Source organism: Artibeus jamaicensis, unplaced genomic scaffold (genome assembly GCF_021234435.1).
Source record: "Artibeus jamaicensis isolate MK-2021 breed Jamaican fruit bat unplaced genomic scaffold, CSHL_Jam_final contig_387, whole genome shotgun sequence".
Taxonomy (NCBI): Eukaryota; Metazoa; Chordata; class Mammalia; order Chiroptera; family Phyllostomidae; genus Artibeus; species Artibeus jamaicensis.
In genome coordinates this window covers 7,014,384-7,034,144 of record NW_026521812.1, presented here as the reverse complement: position 1 = coordinate 7,034,144, position 19,761 = coordinate 7,014,384, and the positions used below count along the sequence as shown (strand labels likewise).

At 37.9% G+C, this 19,761-nt stretch overlaps 1 protein-coding gene across 5 annotated transcripts in view; it reads left to right on the top strand.

The window, feature by feature from the left end:
- The window catches only part of LAMA2 (laminin subunit alpha 2), a 511,376-nt gene extending 502,293 nt beyond the window's left edge, over nt 1-9,083 (top strand). For all 5 annotated transcript variants that reach the window (XM_053664793.1, XM_053664792.1, XM_053664790.1 and 2 more), the window contains 5 exons: nt 877-1,032; nt 2,596-2,749; nt 5,208-5,338; nt 7,258-7,480; nt 8,712-9,083. In XM_053664793.1, coding sequence (XP_053520768.1) covers nt 877-1,032; nt 2,596-2,749; nt 5,208-5,338; nt 7,258-7,480; nt 8,712-8,872 — 825 coding nt within the window. In that variant the 3' untranslated portion in view covers nt 8,873-9,083. The remainder of the gene's footprint in view (nt 1-876; nt 1,033-2,595; nt 2,750-5,207; nt 5,339-7,257; nt 7,481-8,711) is intronic.
- The last annotated feature ends 10,678 nt before the right edge of the window (nt 9,084-19,761 follow it).

Genomic DNA, 19,761 nt, shown 5'->3' with positions numbered 1-19,761 from the left:
CAGTTGAGAAAAAAGATATTCTTGGAACACAATTTGGGATTAAAAGCATTTCAGTTCAACAAAGAGCCACATTAAGAGGGGATTTCATTTTTGAAAGTTTGTTTAAAAATCACTTCCCAAACCAGAATAAGCTTATAATGACGTCTTAAATTCTTCTCATCCTGATGTAGGTTCATTTTTCAGCCATCACTGTATTCCAGCATTTCACAGGGTTCCACGCTCCTATTTCTAAATTCAGGCTCCAGGTTTTTATGCTCAAGCCAGTTTTTGCCCCCCGTTTCTCACTGTATCCCAGAAGATAATTTCACTCCACTGCTGCAACTCCAGCATCAGTCAGCTTCCCATCTCCCTCCTGACCTGGTACTAACCAGCCCCCCACAGAAGGAGCAGCGCAGCCCGGGTGGGCTGCCCTCCTGCCGGTCCTGCAGGAGGAGGGCCGTGAGGCAGAGGGACAGACTGTGTCTGAAACTGTGCTGGGGAGACCAGGATTTGCTCGGTCAAACTAATACATGTTTCAAAACAAATGTGAATCTTGCAGCTCATGTAATCAGCACAGGGCCCTCGATCTGCCCAATTCCTTACAACATGCTTATTTGGTAACCTGTAGACGAGTCTTCAATCTAAAACTCACCCAGGAAGATTTTGTACTCTTTCAGAGATGGCAAGAATGGCGGGGGAAGGGCGGGGAGCAAAACAGAGTGTGAGATTGTCTGTAAAATAGGTTTAATTTCACTTACGTTATGGGCTTAGCACACATACCAGGCACTCAGTTATTTTGCTTTTCCTATGGAATATCTGTAAAGTTCTTACATCTTATCCTCTGCATATTTGAAATTTATCTATGGTCGGCATTCATGGCTCCTCTTCGTTTTGTAGATTAAGATTACTCGGATTAAGCAAGAAGGAATTCTTTATGTAGATGATGCCTCCAACAGAACCGTCAGTCCCAGGAAAGCTGATATCCTGGATGTCGTGGGAATGCTGTATGTTGGCGGGCTGCCCATCAACTACACCACCCGAAGAATCGGTCCAGTGAGTGTCTAGTATGTTTCGGTGGCCTAAATAATCTAGCTGACTCACGTGTGTATTTTAATTGTTAGGTCACATTGGCCAATAACCACTTATAATTAGATAGGAAATAATTGGAGAAGTGACAGAAAGTCTTCTAGACAAAGTTGACTAGGAGACGCAGCATCATAGATCTGAGCATAGATCCTGGAGCCAGACCCCCTGGGCTGGAATATCTGCTAAACTATTGACTAGCTGTGTGATCTTAAGCAATTTACCTAGTCTTTCTTTGACAAAGTTCCCTCTTCTTTAGTCAATAATAGTCATAACAAACAAGCAAGGTTGCTGTAAAGATGAAATGAGGTAATATATTTAACATGCCTCAAAGAGTACCAAGCATATGGAAAGCACGGGACAAGAAAGGTGATAAAGTATTGAAAGCATGGTTTCAGAAATAGAGATTTAGCAACTGTTGGGAGGCATAGCATTGAGATTACAGTTATTCAATACTGGATCGGAATTTAAAGTCTGAGCAATTTTGTACAACAAAATAACTTCTTGTCAAAATGTGTATCCTGGCTTGCTTTGGAAAGCACTATTTTTTATTGTTGTTCAATTACAGTTGTCCCCATTTCCCCCTGTAACCCTCCCTCTGCCCAACCCACCCCCGCCTCCTACACTCAGTCCTGCCCCCATGCCATTGTCTTTGTCCGTGGGTCCTTTATACGTGTTCTTTGACAACCCTTCCCTTTCTTTCCCCGTTTTAAGAAGCACGGGGGATTTATGTTCTTAGAGAACACATTGCACACAAGTGTGGTACATGTTTATGCTCAGATCAGAACACGTGATGATGTAGAGCTGTTCTTCATCAAAGACGATTGTTCATTGTAGCTGTAAATCTCAGTCGTTGGCTCCTCTTATGCACGATCAGTACTGCCTTCTTTTCGTAGAGTTGGATACGCCACCCAGGCCTCTCACCATGCAAGCCTCTGCAGTGAGATTTGTATTTTATATTTCATCTGGCTTTAGGGATGCAACAGTGATTAAATTGGGTCCCTAAAACCAGATGAAATATAATGGAGTAGAGTATGATTGATTTGTTTCTATAGTCCCTAAACCTTGGATGTGTTGTTGCAGACTTTGAAGTTTTATGTGTACATACATGTGCTTTCTTAGGAAAAGGTTCACTGCTTTCATTATCTTTTCACAAAGAAGAAACCCTGAACCAAACCTAATTATCTTTTCAAACAGAATTTGAACATAGATTATGACAAAATGTGTATAGAGTAAGATTTAAAAACTGTTAAAGAAGTATAGGCTAATTAAAAGTTATGATACCCATATGGGCCCATAGCCCTGTGCAGTACTTAGAGTATCAGCACTATCATGTCCAGGCTGGATCCATCCCAGTCGAGAAGCACAACGCAGGATTTTCTGTGCTCCTGCTGTGAAGCCTGAGGTGGTAGTGCACATTCAGGCAGTTTGTTTTAAGACAAATGGCTGATAATTATACGCTTACAGCTCCTCACAAATGACTGCATTCCACATAGAGGCAAAAACCTGATTTTGTTTCTTCTGACCTGGAAGGTGACCTACAGCATTGAGGGCTGCGTCAGGAATCTCCAGATGGCAGAGGCCCCCGTTGATCTTGAACAGCCAACCTCCAGCTTCCATGTTGGGACGTGTTTTGCAAACGCTCAGAAAGGAACATATTTTGATGGAACAGGTTTTGCCAAAACAGGTGAGGTGCTTTCATTTACTTCCTGTGGCATATTAATGAGGTACAAATACTAACTTCTTACTTGTGCAGAAGCATAAAAGTCCTTGGGGCCCTAAACTAGTGTCCTTTACTTAAGCCAGAAATAAAAACATGCAGAAGTAACAAAAAAATTGGCTCTTAAGATTAATGTATCTGATTCTGATAAGAACTAATAGAAGAAATAGAGTAAAAGGCTATTTGGAAAGTTTATTTCATCTTCTTCCCTGGAGATCAATAACAGCAAAATAAATGTAATTCTGTAAGAACGTTCATATGTTTCTACCATATCATTTATCTACTTTTAAGTTTTCCCTGTCTACCTTCATGGAGATGAGATAATGTATATTTTTTAAATTCTGTCTTCAATTCCTTGCAAGGCTCTCTTTCTTGGCCCCCCCCCCCCCCCCCCCCCCGCCTCACACACACAGTGAGCATGTCCTGGTGCCCATTTATTACTGATGGTGATGGTAACTGACCCCTTTCCCTGACTTTCCCTAAGTATCTCCCCCTTTCCAATGAACATTTCCAGTGTAGGTCAGAATCACTGTGAATAAAGGCACAATTTAGAAAGAAAAGCACAAAATAAATATTACAGAAGCAAAAAATATGACAACATATATTAAGACACAATATTCGGTCCAGCGGTTACCCCAGACATACACATTTGTTCATTAGAAAAGCATTACTGAGCACAAACTATGTAGAAGTCATTGTGGCCAACAGAAGTAAATAAGATGTTTCTTTCTTCAAGAATATACTATCAATGGGTAAGATTCTGTATGTTTATAAATCACAAAGACAGCAAGCAGAGTGTATAAAAACTAGAAAAGACATGCAAGAAGGTTATGTGCATATTTAAAGGAAAGATTAATTTTGGTTGGGAAATCAGGAAGGTTTTACAGAGAAATGAATATTTGAGTGAGAATTTAAAAGACGATTTGAATACTCACCTGCCAACATTGTGAGAGAAGAGCAGGGCCTTCCAACACAGAGCATAGGTGGAAACTTCACCTATGCAGAAGCAGACAACAGAAAAGCACAGGATATGTTAAACATTGAAAAATTGGGTGTTAATTTGAAGCCCAAATTCCACATGCTATGAAAGTGCAAAGCCTTCTGCAAGATTTCTACAAATTCATGGATGGCTAGCACTCGCTTGGTCAGATCTGATGGTAAAACTTCAGTTTCCATGTCTGCAGTTATTGACTTGCCATCTTGCCTGGGCTCTTTGGTTCTGGATCAAACAGGGCCAGAAAATTAGCCTCTTCCCCAGTTTCCAACAAATTCTATCATCTCTGCTACTCACCATGTAATACAATCTTCATGAGACCTGGGTAGTCAGAGGAGGTTATGTCACTGGGAAATGTACAGCTTCAATTTAACCCTTTGACATTGTTGTTTCTAACACCTTTCCAGCCGCCCAGTCACGGGGGTTTCAGTGGCCCCCTTACTCCCTCTGTCCTCCCCTGAACTGTCTCAGGTTGTTCCTCTCTTCTCCTTAATGCTCTCTTTCAGGGACAGAAAAAAAAGTCTTTCTATTTTGTCTTGCAGAACACTCAGCTTTTCCTACTTTTGCTCTTAAAATCCAGTCTAAACCCATTTTTGCCCATCCAAATGCATGAAGGCTCTCAAGAATAAAAGTCTTTCACATCACAGGTGCCACCTCCAGTTGTGTTTGCACATAGCTTTTTTCGGTGAATAAACAAATGAATAGAAGACATGGAGAAACCTTCCATGAGTTCTTCCCTAATACTCCATGCAGTTGGTAGGGTCTAGTCTGGTTGTAATGAGTCCCTTTGTTTCTAAGAGGCATGTTTTAAATCCTTGCTAAAAGATCAAATAAACCAGTGAATCGAATATGGGAAATTATACAGAAAAGACTTAACTGGATAAAATAGAAAAGTCTATTTTTGTCCCAGAATCCTCTTCAAAATTGTACTTGCAATTTCTTTCCTTATTACCGAGCTCTTTCAAGTCATTGTGGCACCATTTGGAGTAGCCCAGTAAAATTTTACTGACTAATCACTTAAGTGCCCTACAGCAATCCTAACATAATCATACCTGGATGTGAGATGCTTTGAGTCAGTCTCAGTGTGTGTTCTTTATTCACCCATTCAACAAAAACATATTAAACCTCCACTAGGTGCCAGATATTTTGGTGGGCACCAGAAAAAAATGGTGAGCAATGTGGACAAAAGTCATTGCCTTCATAAAACTTACATTCTAGGAGGGAGGACAGCCAAGAAAATAAGCAATAACTATAAAGTGTGTTATATACTATAATAGTGGAAGTATAGGTCACATTAGAGTCTGGAATTTACAGTTATTTAATTGGCTAACTTCTGAATTGAAATCTAGTAAAACTGTTCCATTATACAAATTTGATTTAACAATCCCTAAAGTCTAATCCACAATTTTCTGTTACACCTTTATTTTACAGTTGGTGGGTTCAAAGTGGGATTGGACCTTCTTGTAGAATTTGAATTCCGCACGACTAGAACCACAGGAGTTCTCCTGGGAATCAGCAGTCAAAAAATGGATGGAATGGGTATTGAAATGATCGATGAAAAGGTAAGCCATCAGCTGTCTAAATATTTCTGATTTCTTCATGATATTTTTGTTCAGACGTAAAACTTTATTTTGAATCTTGATTCTTTGTTGGTAGAAAGCTAGACTGTTCTTTTTATTTTTCTGGATTATCTAAATTATGCATGGTTTCAACACACTTATTCTGTGGGCCAATGTAAACTTTAAATGTGCTAATACTACAGTAAGCCAAATGGATTAACTAGTAATGGACTGAATAGGTTTAGATCTCAAGCTCTTATTGTATTACCAAGTTATTCTCTTTGTGAAGACAGTTTAGGAAGCTCTTGATTTTAGTGGGGGGGAAAAGGAAGGGTCTTGGATTGTCTAAAATCAGTCTTTTCCTCTTATAATAACAGGTAGCTAGCTGACATATTGGTTTCTCAATTTTTATTTAAAAGCATACAGATATCATTTCAAAAAAGAGGAAATTCATAATAAATTTCATTAGTATAAATTAAAATATTTTGTAAATTTGCTTACAATGAATAATCTAATGTAAACATCTCCTTACTTCCTATGAACAGCCACCTGTGATGGGACAGACCCTTTGTATATATTTTATACTATAGGTAAAATGAGGAAGGCAAAGCAAGAAATTTCACAAGTTTTCTTTCTGGCAATTAAAATCAAACCCTACTTCAGTTCTGTTCATATTTCCATTCATAAGGTATTGCTGCCTCCCAAGAAGAAATACTGCATCCTGATTTAAAATATGCACTCCTTTTCCTCCTCCTTCCCTCCCATCTCCAAACCATCATCAAAGACAATACAGTGAAAAGATCCTAGAGCACAGAGGCTGAAAGGGGAATAAATAAGCAATGTTTAATAGTTTTGCCAGATTTTCAAAACCTACTTTCCTTATATCTTGTTGGAATAAGCTTCATTTCATCACCTGCTCACAATCGCAGTTACTATCAACTTGTCAGTGAGGGTACCAAGTTCCGAAACAATGCAGGTGGATTTCTCACCACGCTCCTGTATGTGCAGAATCCTGTTATCACAAGCTCCACCTAATATAGTAAAATCTTAAATCATATTTCCATCACTACAGTTTACAAATCTTTCACCTATTTACTTGTACTTTTAATCCTCTTTTTTAAACTCCTATTTCTTTTACCTTGTCAAACGTGTTGCCCGATGGACGGTTTTTAGTATTTCCTTATGTTTCTTTCCTTCACCAGCTTCAGAAGAATTCTGTCATCTCAGATTTCAGGGACTGTTCCATGTTACTCAAAACAGATTTTTCTCATTTCGACAAGAACTACCAATCTCAGTTCTTCATTGTTAAGAATTTAACCAGCCTTCTGGCTCCAAGTCTTTGGCTCCTGTGGCAGAAAGCCTGCCCCACAAAGTAATTTATGTAACTCTCAATCCTGGGTATAAAATAGAATTCAGAAAGGAAAACAAATACATATGATTAAAACACCAAAGCTTAAACTGAAAAAAAAAAAAACCAAAAAACCAATAACCCTTTTAAATGAATTTGTAAGCCAAATTAATGAATCACTCAAAACATCTTTTAAGAAAATTTTATAAGGTTCACTAACTATCACACCCTAAAAGATCCATGGAAGAATTTTCCCTGTTTATAGTAGGTCCTTTTTTTATCAGCTAGTCTAAAAATTGTATTTCACATTTTCTAAAAGCAGAATTACTACTAGCTGCACACATCTTGCCTGCTGCTCCCAACAGTGCTTACAAGCAAAGAACATAATTTGTGACTCCAGGTCATTAAATTTTTGTTTCGGTTTTTGTCAAGTTTTTTTTTAATGCCCCAGTTATGTTCATTTCAAACTATTCCAACTGATGTTTTTCCTATAGACCTTTCAGTTTTTATCATGTGAACCATCATGATACCCTTCTAATACAACCTTCTGACTGTTTAATTTCCTGCTTTCTAGATTATGTTTCATGTGGACAATGGTGCTGGCCGATTCACTGCTGTCTATGATGCTGGGGTCCCAGGGCGTCTGTGTGACGGACAATGGCACAAAGTCACTGCCAACAAGATCAAACATCGCCTTGAGCTGACAGTAGATGGGAACCAGGTGGAAGCCCAGAGCCCAAACCCAGCATCTACATCAGCGGATACAAATGACCCTGTGTTTGTTGGAGGTTTCCCAGGTGAGCACTGTTTAGCTCGGTAACAATTTCTTTGCTGTATTCAGTTCATGATTTTTAAAACATTTGTATTTCTATAAATGTATCCAAGAATGCTTAAGTGTGCCTGCTTCCTAGCTTTAGAACCTGTTCCCATAAATAACACCTTACCTGAAATTCCCAGTGCATAAAATGAGCACATTACTTTTCATGATACCCCCAAAGTTTCATTCGTGGGGCAATAGAGAATATTTGGCTTATAAAAGATATGAGTCATTTAACAGTGATCAGGGCCAGAGTTGGTGTTCTTTCTGATTTTTCATATATCAATATACCCAAGGAATCATAAAATGTTATGGAACTTATTTCCTCAAGTTCTGGAAATCATTGGGTTAATTGTAGCTAATTTCCCCCTTAGGTTATTTTAGAATTTATATTTATATTACTAGGAAACCCAAGTAATAAATCTGCATTTGAAATCCCTCTTCAGCACATTAAAAATAGCATGGGAACCACAGAGAGTTACCTCAAGTGCCTATAAACAAGAGGACCCAACTTGAGGAGAAATAAGCCAAGTGCCTCTTAATAAGTATTGTAACAACACAGGCTCTTAGAATGGTCTTTCAGCCTTTTGGCAAGAGAAACGTTTGTTCTCATTTATGGTACACCTCTGCTTAACAAAACAAGCAAAATGTGTATTCAGCAGTTGGTGACTGAGGAAAAGATACAGAAGTAATGAGGACCAGTTCAGAGCTCCTCTTTCCAAAGCTGATTCTCTTTTTAACAAGTACATTTTAACAAGACCTACTTCAGCTTCAATAAGGACAAACCCCAAGATAGTGTAAAGGGGATAATGTATTTCTTCATTCATCGTCTGTGAAATGACGTCCTATTAGTACCTTGTAGACCTGATGAGAGAAGGGAGTCTCTCTTCAATGGGAGGGGGATTTCGAGTGAGATTTCAAACAATTTAACCCTTGGAATGTATATTTATAATGTAAGAAAGGAATAAAGTCCACTAAAATCCCATATCTTAATTCAGTATTTGATCAATTGCTTTGTTTTGTTAAATCAAATTTAATAATTTTAAGTCGTAACTATGAAAGTGTTACAAATTTTAAAATTGTGAGTCCAGACCAATGACTTGTTTGATGTCTTAAAATGTATGTCTTCAAATTTTATATCACTATAAAAACATGCTCTTACCTATACCAGCTTCATTTCAACACTGAGCCCTCCTTGCTTTGTTTTTCAGATGGCCTTAACCAGGTTGGCCTGACAACCAACATTCGGTTCAGAGGCTGCATCCGGTCCCTGAGGCTCACCAAAGGCACCGGCAAGCCCCTGGAAGTTAATTTCGCCAAGGCCCTGGAGCTCAGGGGTGTTCAACCTGTATCGTGCCCAGCTAAACAATAAAAATATGTTGAACCCCAAGAAGGTTCTTCAAAACAAGTATATCAAGTAAAACAAGCATATTTTACCTGTGTATGTTATTAAAAGTAATTTGTGCATGTATATTGAATTATTTCTGTATTCAGATGGTGCTAATTCAGATCCCAGACTGAATTTTAATTCCAGTTCTTTCTCAAGTCCATGAATATTAAACCACCTATTTCATTTTAAATAATCACTTGTTTTGTGTGATTTTAAGGATAAAAGGCAGCTGATCATAAATTGTTGAATTTACAATGTGCCCTAGAGTCATCTCAAGAAAAGTTCAGATGTGATTTGTGAAGGCAACGTTTTGTTTTGTTTGTTTGTTTTCACTAACTCTCATTAATACTTTTATCATCCTTTTCCATGTATGTCAGCTTTGGCTTTCCATCCAGACCACTGGAAACAGCAGTGGCTTTGGCACATTTGACTGGGAAGAAATCAGCTGCCACACTCCCTGTGTTTGTGAAAGCATTAGCAAATCATTCCTCTGATCCAGGTTCATTAAAAGAGAGTTTAACTAGCTATATGAGTGAATACATTTCTATGCTAAAGGTAGAAAATATAGATCAGATTCAGGCCAGAGAGCTTAATTACTTGATTTTCTTGTTTGAGAATGATTTATGGGCTTTGGGTAGATACCAGGACCAAGCTCCAGAATGACAATTAAGCACACATTTTATGTAACAGTATTGAGGCTTTGGGCTCTAAGTCTTTGATGAATTTAACAATCTACACTAAAAGGGGAGAAATAATACTAAAATTAATGGTTTACTTACCGAAAGTCAATAAACTGGTAACTTAAAAGGCATATATTATTGAATCTTTTTAGTTACACTATGACCTAAAGAATTCATTCCCTACTAAATTTTGTGTTTTGTGCTCATTTTACCCAACATTTCAATGATCTTCAAAGGGACCTGTGAGAAGAATGGCCCCAATAATATTCATTATTTTATGAAGAAAACATTTCATTCACCACCTTCAGTAGAAATAGTTGTAGTCTAGTAATGTAGAACATTTAAAAGAACAACTTCCCTCACAATGGTAATCTTAACCAAAGAAGTATAATCTTCAGGGGGAAGGAAGGTGCTGTGTCTAATCAAGGAAATGGCTAACACACTGTCAGCATTTTAGCATTGGCCAGGTGCATGATACAATTTGTCCACACAACTTCATTCCCCTGATCTAGACCAAGCACTTCTCAACCACCGCTCCCTTTTGGAATCATCCAGGAAGCTTTAAAACAAACAAACAGAAAACAAAACCAAAAAAAAACAAAACAAAAGCTGGTGCAGGAATTTGGTTTTGGTCTAGGACATAGCCTGGGCATGAAGATTTTTTAAAAGGCTTCATAGGCAATTCTAAAATACCATCAGGGACAAGAACCACTGTTCTAATGAGAAAAATTATCTGCTATGCCAACAAAGACTTGTAGTCATTTGAGAATCCCACTGCTAACTTTGTCTTGACCATTTCTATACACATAAATACACACACACATTATTGAATCTGGTTAATGCCTAGCCTTTAAGTAATAAAACTCTTTGAAAACCAATGTGTTTTGAAAGGGAAGGCATTACTTTGTACTGGACACTGGCATGATTTTTGGGCTTATTCTGGATAATGAGTGAATACACAGGAATAGAGATGCTAGGTTCCTAAATTAAAAGCTAATGCCTTTCTTTCCCGAATCCTGAACAGAAAGGCAATATGAAAGCCAGAGTACCTGATTGGCAGGCCTATCCGAGATAAACCCAGCTGAAGTCAATTTGTAGATAAGTGCCTTAGAATGGTAGAGTTGGAATGGCTCTTTAGATCAATAAATACAGTGATTCTCAGCTCTAGCTAGACATTAAAATTGCCTTGGGCACTTAAAAAAAGAAAATAGAATAAAATCTTGCATCTGGATGTCACTCCAGACTTTAAGGCGTAATCTCTGCAGAGGGCCTTACCTCTGGCGTCTTCTAAACAACTCGTTTATTCTAACGTTCAGTGAAGGCTGAGGACTCCTGGGCTGTTTCTGCCTCCATTTTTAGGGGGTAGAAACTAGAAGGGGCCTGGAGAAGTTTGATGGTGTGCTCAAAGTCTCACGTTAGTTACGTTTCCAAGCAGACTCAAGAAACTTGATCAAACCCCAGCAGAATTCACTGAAGCAGGTGTTGGCTACATTTGTCTTGTACCAGTCCATACTCTAAAGTGGAAATTTAATAAAAGAGAAAAGTTGCTTTAGCATAGTTTAAATTAACTTTCTACCTCAAAAATTAGATTCATTTTTTACTCCAAAAGAAGATAAAATGTTTCCTTCACCCAACTTTGTCACCTCAATAATTTCTTCATCTCCTGCCACTCACAGCAATCATAAAGAAAACTAAATACTTTTTGCTTATTTTCCAAACACCCACCCCTACCAGGTTGTCAGCCTTCTTCTTTAGGAAGGTGCTTTGTACTTTAGAAGAAAAATATTTTTAAGGAGAGTTTTATTGAAGTTACCATGGTGAACACCACTGACAAAGGAAAGTAAGGAACAGAGCAGATTTTAGCCCCAAATCACCAGAATATTGTCAGACTCTTAAAGTTCCAATTAGTGATTTTACAAATCATAACTATTTTCTTCTTCTTTGATTTAGCATATTGTCCCTAACTACAACACTCTCCTAGATTTTCTGCTTAACAACAGAGGAAAAGACTACTTTGACAAGTTGAAAAATCTCTTGATTTTATGTGAATTATTTCCTGAATTATTTTGTATATAAAATTGATTCCTATGATTAACATGAAAACACACCAATTTCTGCAAGCAAAGAGTAGTGTTCTTTTTCACTAGCACTTGCTAAGGATATCACTTACAGCTGATGCAGCTTTGATCTCTTTTTCAATGTCTTTTCATCTCTGTTGAGTCAAGAGAGAGACACAAAAACAGATACTATAGTCATTCGTTTGACTGAGATTAGATACCTCAGACCCGAGGGGCACCTAAAGGGAAAGGCTGCACAGGTTGGGCCCTTGAAATTCAGGGCCCTTGACACTCAGGACAGTGATATTCAGAGACTCACTCTTTGCCATTTGTGCCAGTTACCTATGTGAACATGACATTTGTGCCCATTACTGAAGTGTAAGTGTCAGAGCATGAATGATATCCCTCCAAAATTCATACTCGGAAGTTCCAATCCCCCAGTATTTTAGAATGTGACTGTGTTTGGAGATAGGGACTTTAAAGAGGTAATAAGGGTAAAATAGAGTGATATGGGTGGACCATAATCCAACACCACTGATGTCCTTCCTTATAACAAGAGACTAGGACACAGACAGGCGTAGAGAAAAGACCATGTAAAGACTCACAGAGAAGGCAGCCATCCAAAAGCCAAGGAGAAAGGCCTCTAGAAAAAACGATGCTGCTAACATACTGGAACTCACACTTCTAGCCTCCAGAATTGTAAGAAAACAAATTTGCTGTTTAAGTCATTCAGTCTGTGGTACTTTGCTATGGCAGTTCTAGGAAGTTAATATACGGCCTTTCTGCATAAAAAATTAATGACTAAATCATATGTACATATATGCATATATATACATATATATATATATTCATACACATACACACATACCTAAAGCATTAGCACATTTCAGGATCTCTTAACAGTGACATGTACATCAGAGAAATTATTTTGAATAGTGACCATTACCACTTATGTAAATAAATAGAAAAAATAAAACAACATTCACAATGTAGTTGAATAAAGAAGTTGTTTTATATGTGCTTGGGGATGTTAGGAATAGCTATACAGCAACTATAAATCAAAGAAAAAACATTGTACTTAATAACACTACCTATTGAACTTTTCTGTAGAAATGATTTTTAGTAGAGCTGCTGTATATTCAGTTTAGAGGATATATCCATTCACCCTTGGGTAGATCAAAGCCCGCTTCATTATGGAAAGTTGACTCACTGGATCCTTCTGCAGGGACACACTTAGATGAAAGAGGTGGTAGCAGCACAGGTGGTGAAAAGTAATTAGATTCTGATGTTTTGAAGGTAGATTAGTGTTTCCTAAAATACTGCCTATGCAGTGTGAAAAATAAGGTACTGATATCTGCTGATCATCAAAAAGAAAAGAGTAGCCAATATTCTGGGATGGAGGATGGAGGTGGATTAGGCTTTTTATGGAAGGGAAAGCCAGGAGTATAGTTGTAGACATGTTGAATTTAAACTTGCTGTTAGATATCCAAGTGCACTGTACTGTGGGTAGTTGGATCTATGAGTCTGGAGTTCAGGAAAGAGGTCTGAACTATAAATATAAATATGAGAGTCATCAGATCGTTGATGTTATTCATAGCCACAAGACTGAATGAGATCACTAAGGGAGTGAGTACAGATGGAGGACTGTGGACAGTTTAACACTAAAAGTATTGAGAGTACAGGTGTTAGAAGAATAATTCAGAACTTGAAAATAGGCAAAAGAAATTGTTGGGTGTTCTCTCCGTGCAGTACTGGGCCCGACTTTCTATTGACTGGGCTTCTCACAGCTCTGTAGGGTCAAGGTTTTCTTGTAGATTTCCGTGTAGTAAAGATGTAAATAATTTTTGTCTAATGGAAGTGATAACCCCAAAGGTAGAAATTTTGTATTCATAAAAATCTTTTCCTAATATTCATGCATGTGTGTGTGCATCTTCTCAAATGCTTTTTAGAACAGTTTTAACATCTCATTAATTCTCTCATTAACTAATGAATTAAATAAAATATTTGAAATGTGTTCACATTATATTTTACTTGAAAGTCAATTTAACCTTTTGAAAACAAACTATCAGGGAAGAAGTAGAGCAAAGAACCAGCTGAAATTTCCCCACTCAATTTAAAACTAAAATTCAGGCCTCACAATTTGTTCATTTGTAGTTGAATTTTTTCAATTTTCTCATTCTATGTTTCCATTGCTACATCTCTTGCAAAGTAAGTATTACTTCTGAAAGTTAAAATAATGCTTAAAAGCTTAAGAGAATAGTTATAGTTATATATTTCACTTTTTATTGGTAATTAATCTCTCCTGAAAGCTCAGTCTCAGCTTTTATGCACATGTACATATAAGTCCTCTTACCGGTTTGGTAATGTTGGAGCTAGGAACAGATTATTTGTGGCCAGAGGCTGCTCATTCAAGAGATTTTAGGAAAGTCAGTGGTATGAGCCAAGATGGGCCATTTGTGTGGAGAAGCCACTGGAAATGTCTTAGGTGGGGTGAATCTTGATAGCCAGGCTGATGGAGACTCAGGTATGATATCTGCCTGCTGGCTCTGTGAGGGGAAGGCTCAGAAAAGCAACAATGGCCTCTGCCAGCACTTCTGTCTGGGAGAAAGCTGCTTCTCCAGCCCTCACCCTGATGCCACACAATTCTGTTCCTCCCCATATGTTGCCAGTGCCTTTTGAGCTACTGCCACAGCACTGGAGTTCAGACAGAATGATTACGAGTAACTCTGGGCGTAAGCCCTTTAAGAGGAAATGCCTGGGACTCCAACAACCCTCAGTTTCATCCAGCCACAATCTCTGCTGATTTTTACAGCAGAAGTTATGGGGACTTCTCTTCTTAGCCCTGTGACCCTGGGTTGGGAGGCCTGGTATGGGGCTGGGACTTCTTGCTCCTCAGGGGGACTTCCGCAGCCAAGGTACCCCTCCTGATTTTTCACCACCACAACTGAGTGTGGGACCCCCCATTTTGTGTCTCCTCCCATCCTACCAGTCTGGATGTGGTAGGACTTCCTTAGTTATAGGACTTCTGTTCAGCTAGATATCAGATGGCTCTGTGTGATGACTGTTCTGTAGTTTAGTTGTAATTTTGATGTGGTTGTGGGGTGAGGCAACTACTACATTTACCTACTTCATCACCTTGACCAGGAGCCAAATCTTGCAATTTTTCAATTATTGAACTTCAGAGAGAATGCTGACCTATGGGTCACAGTTTACACAGATGATTTCTGATTCCCTTTCTAATGTTCCTGAGAATTGCACATATTTACTTCCTCTTTATATAATAATATTTAATTAAATTTTTAATTATTCCCTATGACATTGAAAATGAATCAAAACTAACTTTGTGATTTGATTTTTATGATTCTTACATTTTGTACTTTAAAATATCAATTGATTATTTCTTTTGTTGGTTTCTCAATGGCACTTAAAAGGAAATTTTATAATACTACATGTAGACACTACTCAAAAGTAATTTATTGTTACTATGAATAGTTTAGTCCCAGTATAAAAAAGTAAACTAAGTATAACATTTTATTTTCTCTTATAAATTGGTTTCTAATGTGTTAGAGATGATTATGATGAATCATATGAAGTTTTTATCATGAATGTAAATTATTCACTTGATGAGGCATATTTGTAGAAGTTAATTTTATAAGAGTCAAAAATGTCAAGGTATCCAGCATCACTTTGTTAGGTAGTGATCCAACTGAGATAACTCTTATCCCATTTTCATTAATTGTCATGCACTCTCACTTGCTGCATTAAGTGGACCCTCAATTGTGTAGTTATTAAAGAAAAATGTTTAATAATACTTTTATTTTGTATAATGCCTTTTCAAGCAGAAATAATACTTCTTGTCACTTTGCCCTTACAAAGATAAAAACTGTCTTGAGCACAGTCGTAAAATCCTGATGGTACAAAACCACTACTGATGAAGCACTACTTTAGCAAAAATCTTTAAAGTGTATTATTGAGATGTATAAGTGGATCATAAAATCAAATTGCAGAATGGCAAGAGAGTAATTTATATAATAAAGTAGTATAGAATGAAGTACCATAGAACAGAATTGACAGCATGAAGGTGCATTGTACAGAGTAAATATTGTTTGGGAAACTTGTTTATATATGTGTTTGAATGTGTATATATGCTGAGGCATAATGCTAAGTGTATGCAACTCATATTTATGTGTGTCCATTACAATTTTAAAATGTTGAAGTAGAGATCACTAGAAATAATAATATGGGTAAATAAAATGGGGGAAATTGTTAACAAGAATTTTTTTTCAGAAGGGTTAGAATAACAAATTTGTCAAAATTACGTACCAATGAAGTTAATATTGGTTTAAACCAACCTAATGTATACTATTAATCTGAATTTCTAAACTACACTCTAATATCATATTTCAAAGTGTAGCTTCAGAAATCGCTTCCCAAATGTGATTGCTCTGACTCTACCAGATACCAAGAGGCTCAATTATGTCCAGAGGCTCATCTCTGAAAAGATGTCACGACAATGAAGAAGAGTCAGGGGAAAACAACGCTCTCAAAGGAATAATTGAACGAGAATAGAACAGGAACCAAAGACATCAGGATGAATAAGCAAATGCAAATGAAAAGTTATTTTATTAAATTAAAACATTGGCAAAATCCCATTTTCTTACTCTGGAGAGTAGAAGCTTTGTCAAAAGAAAAAAAGCAAATAAAAAGATAATATGTTGTTTAGATCAAGCTTTCAATTGAAAATATAATATTTCTTAGAATTTATCCAAAAATCAGAACTAATAAAAAGTTGCAACAATTGTAAGCACTCATACAGAATGAAGTATTGGGGAAGATAATATACATTATTATCATGTTGATTTTTTAAATCTTTTCTAAGATAAAATAGAGGCACATTTATTAAGTGTATTGAGCTGTAGAAGACATCCGCCCCATTACTATTTACCTTACTTCTGGGAAGAATTCCCTACATTTCTTTGGGACTGAACATCCCCTTCCCACTATTCCTACTGCAGAAATGGGTGCTGACAATTTTATCAGTGAATCCCATCCTGTCCTCCTGACTACAGAGACTGAGGTGATAAGGAATCCAGTCAGAACTAACTAGTTTTCTAACAGGCCCACTTGAAAACATGGTCCCTCTCCTGAGCTAGGCACAGTGTGCCTAAGGACGTGACAGCTGGGGCTGTTGCATCCAATTTGATACTCGGTGAGGGGAGCCCAGACCTACCAAGGGACCTCAGAATGGAACCTGAGGGTGAAGCTGACATTGCACAAAGCAGAGCGGGGAACCCATAGATCCAGTGAGCAAAACCTCATCTGAAGGCTGCCATAACTCTGGCCTGTTCAACAACATGCGCCAGGAAAATTCTTGTGTTTAACAATATTAAAGTTTTCTCTCACTAGTGACACTAAGTTTGAACTGATAGACGTGACAAGAATACTATGCCAGGAGCTAAAAACACAGCCTCTGAGTTAATCTTCTCAACAGCTCTTCTGGCGGCAGCATTCTCATCCCCATTTTATACATGAAAAAAAAAAAAAGATGCTTAACATGATTGACAGGCCCAAAGTCACCCAGCCAGGAACTTCTGGAACCATGAATTCTAAATTGAACACAGTCACATTAGGTTCCATACTTCCTGAAAGTAAAGTCTTAGATTATTATTTTTCTTAAACTTACATTATTTTGTAAAAACAAAATTTGCAGGATGGAGTTTAGGTTAAAAAGTAGATATTGTGAGCCCAGGGATGTTCTCCCTGAAAAGAGAGGTAAAAGCAATCATTCATGACCTTTCTTTTCATAAATGTTTTTAAATCCTAAACTGCACAGGTGCTGTTGAGATGAGAAACATATATCTTATCCAACTTTCTTTAGCATGGAAGTAAAACCGTCAAACCAGCCGAAGCAGCACAAAGGTGTATATTATGAGAGTGTCAGGGTTTTTCATGGAACCCAAGGAAAGAACAGATGCCTGACCTCATAGAGACATATGATCAGGGACTGAAAGCCATTAGGTTCCCCAGCAACTGCTCTGCCTCCAACTCTGTTCCCCACTGTGCTGATTCTCTCTGTCCAGGTGGACTTCCCTGCTATGGCTGCATGTAAATAGACCGCCTCTGATTAGAAAAGTTATTTTCTTTTTTTTTTTTTTAATATTTTATTTATCTTTAGAGGGGAAGGGAAGGGGGAGGGAGGGGTGGAGAGGGTGAAAAGTTATTTTCAAGGAACCCATAGGGAAGGATTGTTACTCTCAATCCAAATTGTAAGTTTCCTAAAAAAAAAAACAAACCATGATTGGGCATAAATCAAGGGTTGGCCTCTTGTGATCAAACTGCTGTGGCCATGAGAAGGACCAGGTAGTAGACACACCAGGATGCAATGCTCCGCAGTGGCTAAGAGGTGGGAGCAATCCTGGAGAGGAGGGAGTCTGGCTACACAAAAACTCAAAAGGCTGTTTGATGGTAGCATAGCAGTAAGGCAAAGCAAGGCAAGGTCAGTGCTAAATTCACAGTGCATAGGACTTCACGGGAGAAGGGTTTCTGTGGAGTCACCAGGAGAAGCTCTGAGTTCCTGCTAGAACTCGAATACCTGACCCTGATCCTACTTCTGATCACCGACAATTCTGTACCCAATTCCAGTGTGTGCGTTTTTCCCTCCACACGACCAAGCAAGTCTTGCGCACCAGCTGTCCTACAACTCAGTGAAGTTCTAACACTACCTACCCGGAGATCGAGGTCAGTCCGACAAGTCTGCTCCCCGCCCACTTCAGACGCGAACTGCAAGTCACAAATCCAGGCTGTCAGCTGTGCTTATGACCAACTGACTACAGACCAGAGGTTCCAATGACCTCCCTCTTGGGTTTGATTAATTTGCTAGAGCGACACACAGAACTGAGAAAAACATTTTACTTACTAATTTACTGGCTTATTATAAAAGGATGCAGAGTTTCAGTGTCTTCTCCAATGTGTCACTCTCCCCCAGTCTGCACATGTTCACCAACTGGGAAGCTCTCTGAAACCCATCCTTCTGGGTTTTTATGGAGGCTTCATTATATTGACCTAATTGATTAAGTCATTCACCATCGGTGATTGATTCTACCTCCAGCCTCTGTCCTCCCTGGAGGTCAAGGGGTGGTGGCAGAGGGGAGGGATTGGGGGAGGACTGAAAGGTTCAGCCCTCTAGCCACACGTTGGGTCTCCAGGCAAACAGCTTCCTCCCTTAACTTCCCTAAGCACTTGTCCTAGGTTGCTATATTAACATAACAAAGGACACCTTTATCTATCTCACCACTTAGGAAATTCCAATGGTTTCAGAGCTCTGTGCCAGAAATAAGAGGAAAGACTAAATTATAAATCACTTGAATTTGGCCATAGGGTTTGGGGAAAAAAGGAAAGGTAATCCAAATAGGGAAATCTAAAACCTGGATACTTACAGAAATGATTGGATGAATGATAGTATCATATTTAATAAAATGTGTAACTGTAACACAAACAGACCTAAAAAAATGAATTGACATGTTGCAACTAGAACTTTTTGATATTCCCAAAGAGATTGTAAGAATTATGTGGTGTCTCTTAGAATCTTTTCAAAAAGACAGATGATAAACACATTTCTAAACCAAGTACTGGTTTTGAAATGAAAGTTTTATCACCACACCTAAAACACATTTGCTCATTGATTAAATGATAATGAGTTTTTGAAATTCTTCTTTCTCCCTGCTTCTAAGCAACCTTCTCTGCCTGATAAATCAATTTAAATTGCTCCATAATTTAAAGGCTGAGTGTCTACTTAAAATGTTTGGTTTGTGTATTTATTGCAATCCACATAGTGCAAATATGAAAAAAATCTAATTTTCTTAATGAAAGGGCTATAATTGACTGAATCTAATGTATTTCTGAAAAATTAATAAAACTACTTTTCCTTAACACAGTAAGACAGACATTAAATACAATATCTCTTGAGATCAAATAATTACCCAGTAACCTCTTTCTCATTATCTACAAATCCTTTATAAATACATACAAGCGGAATATGATCACTGGAATCACATCATCTCTACAGAACTAAACATGACCCTTTCCCCACTCAAACGGAATAAACATTGTAAAATTCATACAGTGAACTTTATGC